The 9,361-nt window shown below is 29.5% G+C and overlaps 2 protein-coding genes across 3 annotated transcripts in view; one reads left to right on the forward strand and one right to left on the reverse strand.

The window, feature by feature from the left end:
- Nucleotides 1-1,128: 1,128 nt before the first annotated feature.
- On the reverse strand, nt 1,129-5,808 carry LOC106474521 (HEAT repeat-containing protein 6-like). The gene is made up of 4 exons (XM_013935211.2): nt 5,612-5,808; nt 3,777-3,884; nt 2,645-2,785; nt 1,129-1,360 (listed from the first exon to the last, which is right to left on the reverse strand). The coding sequence occupies exons 1-4, from the start codon at nt 5,798-5,800 to the stop codon at nt 1,241-1,243; spliced, it is 558 nt and encodes a 185-aa protein (XP_013790665.1). The 5' UTR covers nt 5,801-5,808; the 3' UTR covers nt 1,129-1,240.
- Nucleotides 5,809-6,456: 648 nt separating this feature from the next.
- LOC106474522 (2-methoxy-6-polyprenyl-1,4-benzoquinol methylase, mitochondrial-like) overlaps nt 6,457-9,361 on the forward strand; it is a 9,715-nt gene continuing 6,810 nt past the window's right edge. For both annotated transcript variants that reach the window (XR_002613976.1, XM_022402844.1), the window contains exons 1-2: nt 6,457-6,731; nt 8,453-8,602. Coding sequence is in view for 1 of the 2 variants with exons in the window: in XM_022402844.1 (XP_022258552.1) it covers nt 6,476-6,731; nt 8,453-8,602 (406 nt within the window). In the remaining variant the exon portion in view is untranslated. The remainder of the gene's footprint in view (nt 6,732-8,452; nt 8,603-9,361) is intronic.

Here is a 9,361-nt window from a genome sequence, read left to right on the forward strand (position 1 = left end):
AAAAGTTAATAGTTTATAAGTAACGAATTACTCTGAAGTTGGATCTTATTGTTACACGTAGCTGTATTAATACAGTGGTATACGAAGCTGTATTAATATAGAGGTTTCCTCTACATATTGGTGTTTTGAAACATTTTTGGTTCAATTTCAATGATATTTATGTGTTTCAGAACCCAGGATGAGCCATATCCTCCAGATGATTGGATTGGTAATTGTTTTTCTCTCTTGCTTGATAATCTTTTTACTTCAAGGACATCGGTTGATGAAACAACACGGTGTAAAGTAAGTAGTCTCAATGTGAGTTGAACCATCTGTCACAAAACTAGAAGATGTTAAAGTTTTATTTACTCCTGCTGCTCCCATAATATTAAACAAGACTTAATTAAATGTTAACATATCAGTCACAGAAATATAGTAATTAGTTAAAATCAAACAAAATCTTTTATAGAACAGATGTGAGAATTATTTATTATTGACAACAATATTAGGGATGTTAGAGTATCATTTTTATTTTTTTTTATGACATTTAATGGACTCGTGAGTTCTTTTAGAATAATATAATATTTAGAAAATGTAATTTCAGATAAACGTAATTTTTAAAAGTATTGTGTTAGAAGTTTGTTTCAGATTGAAGCTTCTAAAAATCATTGTTAACATAGTTGTAACCTGAATATTTTCCATTTTATCATGCAGTTGTTAATTCTTGTATTAAGAGGAATCCAGAATGTGGTGTTTGGTCTTAAAAAAGTGCCTTCACCTCGAGTTGGTGACGTTCTTGGAGGTTTAAAGGTGAGTGTTAAATATATCACAGAATGAATGATTAACTTAACACTAATTTTTATAAAGTGTTACTGGAAATGGTGTAATGAGGATGTTATTAATACAGCTACGTGTAACAATATATTAATACAGCTACGTGTAACAATATATTAATACAGCTTCAGGTACCACAACATTTATATAGATTTGTATACTAATATAATAACAATATAAAATTATTTTTACAGTAACCTGACTGTCAAAACATGAAACATGATTTAATTACCTTAATATTTCAATAATTTCTGACTAAAAAAATCCTGATTATAAAAAGTAAAATATGTAAATTTGAAGACTTGCTTATTGAATTCAGTAAGTTAGTGTTTAGTTCAGAATGGTTTGTATTTTAATCTGTTCCAAAATTTCAGACTATAGCTTAATTGACAACTAATGATAAACCAATAGCACCCATTTACCATACTCACCTTAGAGTGAAATTTTGTAAGCACTTCAGAGAACTTAAACATATATTAGGATCTGGATAAGTGGGACTCACAAAAACAAGAAGACTTCCTTGTGGACCAATTAAGTTTTCCCAGTACTGATAAAAAAAAAACACAAAATAATCTGATAAATATACTACTGTATATTCACTAACAGATGTAAGTTTTGGTGTTTTCGTTACTGCCAACTAATGACATCTATCTAAAATATTTGTCAAGACATCTTTAATGAAAAATTTAACATTATTGACGGAAGGTAATCAGCATGCTAAAAATAAATTTAACATTATTGACGGAAGGTAATCAGCGTGCTAAAACTAAATTTAACATTATTGACGGAAGGTAATCAGCGTGCTAAAACTAAATTTAACATTATTGACGGAAGGTAATCAGCGTGCTAAAACTAAATTTAACATTATTGACGGAAGGTAATCAGCGTGCTAAAACTATTCAGAACTTTATTTTAATGCATTTTGACAAACTGTTATAGATCAGTCTAAAACTGAATGTAGAGAAATGGATAAATAAAGATTAGATACATCAATATCTGGAATTCAAAAGATGATGTTAGACAGAATTAAACATTCTATTTTTAAACTAGTTTCAATAACCCTTTCCTTTGTGGTAAAGATAATTAAAAGAATAACTTTATGTCATTTTCTAGTTTTTTTTGTTTGTTTGAAATATTTTTCAAAAATCAGCTTATTGCAGTAGATAGGACTACAACTAAACAACTGAATAAAGCTATATTTACATTTCTAACTTAAGCTACAGAGCTGACATACAATACTCAATATCATGCTTGAAAGAAGTGAGCCAATAAAGTAATTCACACCGTGGTGGCAATATGTTCATGGTGTAAAGTGATATCTTACAAAAAGTTCATTAGTTGTTATGTAATGTTAACAGTTAAAAAACTGTGGTAGATGATAGATGGCGGTAATAAACAGACAGTGTTCTAACTGGATCAAATGTCTCTAAAACTGAAACTCATAGAAACTACCTCTGTGTTCTGAAATTTTACAGTGATGATTAATTCTTTTAAGCTATGGTACCTAAAACATTATTAACATATAAATTATTGTTCGGTTTTTTTTTTAGAAATATTCAAAACAGACATAATATGTTTCATTGAACAAATATAATGGAAAAAGTTCCATACAGATAGTTCAGTAAAACTGTTACCAACAGCACATAGAAAGAATATAAACTTATTTTGGAATAACGACAACGTTTCGAGCCACAACTCCTCATCAGGTGGTGCCTCAAGTTGTTTATAGGCACCACATGAAGAAAATCCTAGCTTGCTGCTCTGGAAAATTAACACCATTTTAACAAATTACTAGTATATATTTAGTTTATACCCAAAATGCAACAGATACCTGCTCTATTCTTCCTACGTTATCAGCTACTAAAACAGCCAAGGTGTCCAATATGTCAGATGTAACCCAAGTTCCACAAATCTGTAAAGCTCTAGTGAAGTAGCCAAGACATGCGTGTAGAAACTCAGATCTGCATTCCACCTGTCAGAAATAAATATTTGGTATCGCTTACCAAGTTCTTTAACAAGGAATTCTGGCTTATTAGAGTAAATTTCAAAAGAATATAATAATGTACTAAAACATTAATATTCTCCAAAATATTGTGGTGTTTCCACGATATTACAAGCCTTTAATATTTGATTAAAATGCTTAAATTTTAGAGTTCATTGCTCCATTGTTCTTCTGTTGGTTAACACCTTTTTCCATCTTGTTTTGTTGTCCTATACAAACCATTTCTTTGATGATTTATACTTTTTAATTATTCCCATTCGTCAGTTAGTCTCATTTAGGCCTAGCCTGGCATGGCCTGGTGGTCCAAGCGCTCGACTCTCACGCTGGATAAAGTTAATAAGTATAAAACTATATACAGAAAAACTTTGTTCCTTCTGAAGCACACTATAGATAAATGTTAAATATACTGATGTTAAAATTGTTTTCTTTGCATTAATTAACAGAGTTATTAATTCATAAAAAAAAATCATACTAAACTAAATGATGTATTTTGTTTATAAATTTTAATCAATGTTGAATTGTACCAACCCATTATTATTGAGCATTACTTCTATACCATTCTTAGAACAATTCATGTAAAAAAATAATCACTGTCAGAATTCCTTAGAGTATGCTGCTTGATAATCCAAGATCAAACTACTTAAGGATCACCAAAGGTAATTGTTAGGGAAGAAGCTCTTCAACTGCGTATTTGGTATGTTTACAAATGCACATTAGCTAAGATTTTTACAGGGCATTAAGAACTTAGGTAGTCCTATAAGAATTTCTTTTTTCATACTTTGACCAACAGGTCTATAGATGTTAACAATAAAATAGTTTTTTCTTTTGTTAAAATATCTACTTAAATGTAGTTTCACCTCCGGTGGTGTATACATGAATCTAACATAAAACAAATATAGCCCATCTCTGCATTCTCACTGACTGAAAATGCTATAGATATTATATATGTCTATCACAGTACCTGTTGCTTGGTGAGGATATTAGTTAAAAGATGACACAACTTAGAAACAAGATGTTCACTTGTGAAAGGAATGTGAAAGAAACACATCTGAAGGAGTTTTTCTGCTTCCTGTAAATATAAAGCAACATCCTTTAGAAAATGATCAATGAGATTATCAAATGTATACAATAATTCAAAGATATTAGTTAATGAAACATTTGATACACTTTCACAGATATTATTTATCACACTTTATCCATTATATCCTGTATATACATGTTTTCATGAATATATATTTTTTTCTCCACGGGCCTTCATTTTATTGGAAATACAGTTCACAAGAATACTTCTCCAGCATAACAATTACTCTTCAGGTCTTAAAATAAATATACGATTAAACTTTTGTTGTATTAAAAATTCAATCATTTAATAGTTTAAAATAAAAATATAAAACATTTAAATTAAAAACTAAGCCAATACTACTAAACAATCCTAGCATGTATAAACAAGAAACATCAGTACATATTTAGAGAGTTTTGAAAATTTGTTCTTTTTGGTACAATACCAAAAAAAAAAGATAAAAACAAAAACAGAGTTCCTGCAAATAGCAACTATGCCTAACATACGTACAAGAGATTTCTAAGAATTATTGTTGCCAACTCGAAACAGTAGTAAGCTATATGTACATGATCTATAAATGAACTTTGTACTGAATATTGATGTACTGCTTGCACACTCACAAACATGAAAGTATTGAAAAAGACCAAATAATGCCACAATACTTCTAAATAAATATTCTGCACATAACAAAAAAAAGAAGTAACGTATCCATGTACAACTGGAAATAAACGCTTTTCAAGACTATACAAGAATAAGCTTTTTCACCAACTCGTATCTTCTCTGAGAATAACTGCTGCTATAAAAAGTAACAAGTCTCTACACATCACTTGAACTTTGTTTAAAGAAAAAAATAATATAAAATAAAGATATGTTTAAAACCCTCATAATTGAAATTTAATTAAACTAACTAAAATTTATTTTGCTATTTTTTTTTTTATATAAAACTACAAATTGCTTGAAAGTAGTGAGCCAATAAAGTAATTCACACCGTGGTGGCAATATATTCATGGTGTAAAGTGATATCTTACAAAAAGTTCATTAGTTGTTATGTAATGTTAACAGTTAAAAAACTGTGGTAGATGATAGACGGTGGTAATAAACAGACAGTGTTCTAACTGGATCAAATGTCTCTAAAACTGGCTAGAACCCTTAGGAATCTAACAATAATGGAAAAAATAAACCACGGCAGTTAATAATTGTTTAGCAGTAAGAAAGTGACCACAGAATAAAATAAAACACTTTCTAGAAGTGTCCAAACCAAAGTCACTGATTCTGCTATCATAACACTTGTTTTTGGAAACAATAGTTAAAAAATTTGAACTCAGTTACTATCCTATAATTGCTTCACTATTTGCATAGATCCTTGAAGTTAATGGTGAAGCAATGGGAGTACATTTGAAACCCATCTCGTTCTTCTTTAGGCTCTATGCCAACAACTGTGGACCACATAATGACAGATCTCTGACTGAAAGGAGGAGGTCCACCGAGCCTAAAAGTAGAACTTTAACTTAAAGTTGAAGAGGAACTGTTATTGATGTTAAAAATAAACATAAACAATTATAAGTTATAAAAATAGGCCTCTCATGTGAAAATGGGAATGTTTAATATTTAAAAATTTTTAATTGTTAATGTGTTTAATAATATTAGGTTACCCAGTTTGCTTATTATTTAAATTTTAAGTTACAATTATATTTCATAGATTTTAAAAATTAAAAATGAGACGAAGTTTAGCCCACCTCAGTACTGAAAAAGACTATCGTGTAGGTCAGTCCATTCAGTTCATCAAGAGTTGTATTTATTTCACTTTTCTGGATATCTTCATTTCCTCTTTTCAGATTTTCTAATTTCAGCGTACAAGACTTTAAAATTTCCTTTTGATGATCTAACAGTTTATCATTTCTGATTATACTACAGGAGGATGCCATTTTTAGTACGTAGCGCCATCTCAAAAGAGTAAAGTAACTTTGGGAGTGTTATTACATTTAATACTGTTGAATTCAAATTTTACTAATTAATGGTCCGTTGAATTTACAGCTAAAATTTCTAGGCCTATATGTGATTACTAAAAATAATTGTCCTATTTTTTCATCATAATCGTATATGGCACCTTATAATACCACCCACACCCCCGGTTGTTCAGCGTTAAGTGTGTGAGCTTATAACGCTAAAAATCGGGTATCAATACCCCGATAAGCAGAAATTATCAACAAACAAATAAAAAATAAATAACCCTTATAATGGCTAAGTGTGATCTATTAGTCGGTAATTAATGTAACATTAGATCATAATTAGATTAACATTATTATTTTTTACATTTTTCTTTTACCCTACACCACGGCTTGCAAATAAGAAGAACATAATAATATATCTACTACCTAGAGGCGATTATACCGTAATAATTAAAACATTATAAATGACTGTCGAAAAATAACGTTTTTTTTTTGCCAGTTTATCATACTTTTAAATAAGTGTCATAAACATAAATTACAATAAATTTCTTTTTTAACTATTTGGTTTTCAGTTATATATAAAATTATATTTATTTTGCCCATCAGATGGCAGTAATTTTATTAATAATAAAGGTTAACAGATAATTCATAATGGCGTTAAGTGTAGCTAAATTTCCTTGTATTGTTATTAAGTTAGTTAATATAACTCGGTTTCGGCATCCGCTTAGAAATATTTTAAATTTACCAAGCTACTCAGTAATGTGTTTCAGAAAGTCATCAATAGCAACTAATACGAAAGAAACCGATATTTCATCGAATAAAAACGAGATATCTCAAGAAAATGAAGACGATGCAGAGACGCATTTTGGATTTGAGCGCGTTAAAGAAAAGGAAAAAGCTAAGAAAGGCAAGTTATAAGTATATTTTAAAGTTTTATTACTGAACTGAAAAGAAAGGCTGAAACTTTTAGTAAATACCTGAATTTATTTTGATATAAGATTAAACAAATGGAGTTCATTGTCAAACTGAATTAATAATTTATTGTCACAAGTGGGGTACCTCAGGGCTTGGTCTTTGGACCTTTGCTCTTTTTGATTTACATCAATGACATAGATGAACGAATGGTCAATAAATTGCTAGCTGTGAAGAGGATGCTGCTGATTTACAAAAGGATTTAGATCATTTAGTGAGTTGGGCAAATAAATGGTAAATGGGTTTTAATTATAAAAAATGCAAGTGGGTCATCATAATTTGAATTATAATTATAATTTGGATTGGAATAACCTTAATAATCTCATGAAAGAAAGGGATCTTGGTGTAATGGTTGTTCAGTCTCTTAAGCCATCCAAGCAGTGTGCCATTTCTAATGGTAGGGCAAATAGGATATTAGGTTGTATCTACAATACAATGTAGATAATGCTATATTATGATGAACTGAAAAGAATTTAAATGATGAAGAAGGAACTGCACCAACCATTTGCATTAAAATTTAGACTAAATTTAAACATAATTTCTGGAAAAATGTTACTTTAAATAGATATGTAAGGTCACGGGTAAAAGTTCATAAGACCACAAGTAAAATCTGTATTACGTGAAGTAATATAAAGTGTGCGACGATCGTAAAGTGAATATATTTATAAAACTATCAAAGCCGTCTTTAAAGAAATATTAAATAGCTAAACCGTAGGCTTAAACATGACACGGATAAATATTATCAAAGATATGGTGGTGGTCAAACAAATGTAATAGAGAAAAATATATTTTGTCTGCATTTGTGCACTTTTCATCATTCCTTTTGTATTATTTATCCTTCTGTTGTTATTTAAAGCTCCATGGGATGGACTTTTTTGCCCTTCTACATCTGATAAAAGTTATGTTTATTTATTTAGAGTTTAACTACTAAAACTTTTAATTTCAACTTTTGTTAAAGTTCTATATACAAATGGTTTTTTAATATGTGATATGTTTGTTAGTGTGAAATATCAGTATGCGAAGAACTTGATGATTTCAGTCTGTATGTCAGAATGTGTTTCTAGTGCATTAGTTTGAAGTAGGTTTTTATGCAATGTGTACACATTAGACCAAGGTTTGTTTATAGTGGAGAAATGTGAATTGTAGCTCTTTATTTACATTAACATTCATATTGATACCAGTAGGACATACTTTGTAGTCTTATAATTTCCCTAAAGTTTTAAGTTACTTTTTACATATCTGTTTACTACTATAAAAATTACATCTGTTTGCAGACGTTTTTTTTTCTAAATATTAATCATAATATTAAATCTTCCATTTTCAAACTATAGTTAAAGAAAGTTCACAAAAACCTGTTAGTCCAACTTTTTGAATATCATCAGCCTTAAGTCTTCTTATGGGTAAATGTTTAGGTCTCTAATTATTTCTTAAATTCGTCAAACTAGAAATCAACCCAGGAACAGTCTTCTTCCCAGGCCGATTGTGATAGCATCGAAAACTCAAAAAACATTTAAAGAATGCAGAAAAGTATTCTAATAGTTATTTTTTATTACTTGGAAGAAAATAATTGTTTTAAATTAAGGATGGTATTTATAGAAAATAAAGAATAGATTTATTTTGAATTTAGGGGGTTTGAAATGTAGCTTATTGTTTCAGTCCGTTCTGTGTTCAGTAATGTTGCCACACGATATGACTTGATGAATGATGTGATGAGTGGTGGAATTCACAGGTTATGGAAGGACTATTTTATTCAAGTTCTGCATCCAACTCCTGGTACAAAACTTCTGGACGTAGCTGGTGGAACAGGTTTGTAAAGTTGATATCAAAGTTGAAAATATAATAGTGAATAAAGATTTCCATTTCTTGTAAATATTGTGTGGAAAGTAATGTATATTAAATATTGTATTTATAAAAAAAAAATCTTTATTTGATATATATATATGTAAATTTGGAACACGCACATAGATACGTACAACAATGAGCATGGTGACAACAAGTTGACTCGGACCTCCTCAAACCAGGATGCTATGAATACTACTACTTGAGTGATCTGAACATGTAATAAAATATGTTGATAGTACAAAAATAAAACTACGTACATTTATTTGTACAGATTAGGAAGTTTTATAGATGAATTAAATAAACTATGTTATTTATTAATTTCTTATTTTTATGTCTTACTGTACTTGTTCGACAAAAACTCAAACACCACATTATTAGACAAAATAGTCCACATCTTAACAATTCTAATTGGTAAATAAAAGTTTCTGCATTTCACGTCTGTTCCTTATCTACCATATTAATTCTATAAATATAAATACCTTTATCAGTAGTTTATCAAAACCCCTAATAGTTTTGAGACCTTCACTCAGAACTCCTCTAGTTACTGTGCTACAGTAAGTTTAACTTTTAAATATCTCTGCAAAACTGAATTTTGTTTTCACCATTTTTTACAACTCTTGTATGCTTCTTTCCAAATCATTGTTAGCTGATATAAGCCACCATATTTAGGACTAATTGATAGGTGTGATCTTGTTCAGTGATCTCAGTCTCTCTTCTTTAATG

Source organism: Limulus polyphemus, unplaced genomic scaffold (assembly GCF_000517525.1).
Source record: "Limulus polyphemus unplaced genomic scaffold, Limulus_polyphemus-2.1.2 Scaffold7324, whole genome shotgun sequence".
NCBI classification, from domain to species: Eukaryota; Metazoa; Arthropoda; class Merostomata; order Xiphosura; family Limulidae; genus Limulus; species Limulus polyphemus.

Bases quoted from the DNA above. Each gene is read 5' to 3' on its own strand.
- LOC106474521 (XM_013935211.2), bottom strand. From the start codon at position 5,800: ATGGCATCCTCCTGTAGTATAATCAGAAATGATAAACTGTTAGATCAT. The intron at 3,885-5,611 runs GTGGGCTAAACT...TTATATTTACAG, and splicing joins TAGTCTTTTTCAGTACTGAG to GAAGCAGAAAAACTCCTTCA. The intron at 1,361-2,644 runs GTATCTGTTGCA...TTTTTTTATCAG, and splicing joins ACGTAGGAAGAATAGAGCAG to TACTGGGAAAACTTAATTGG.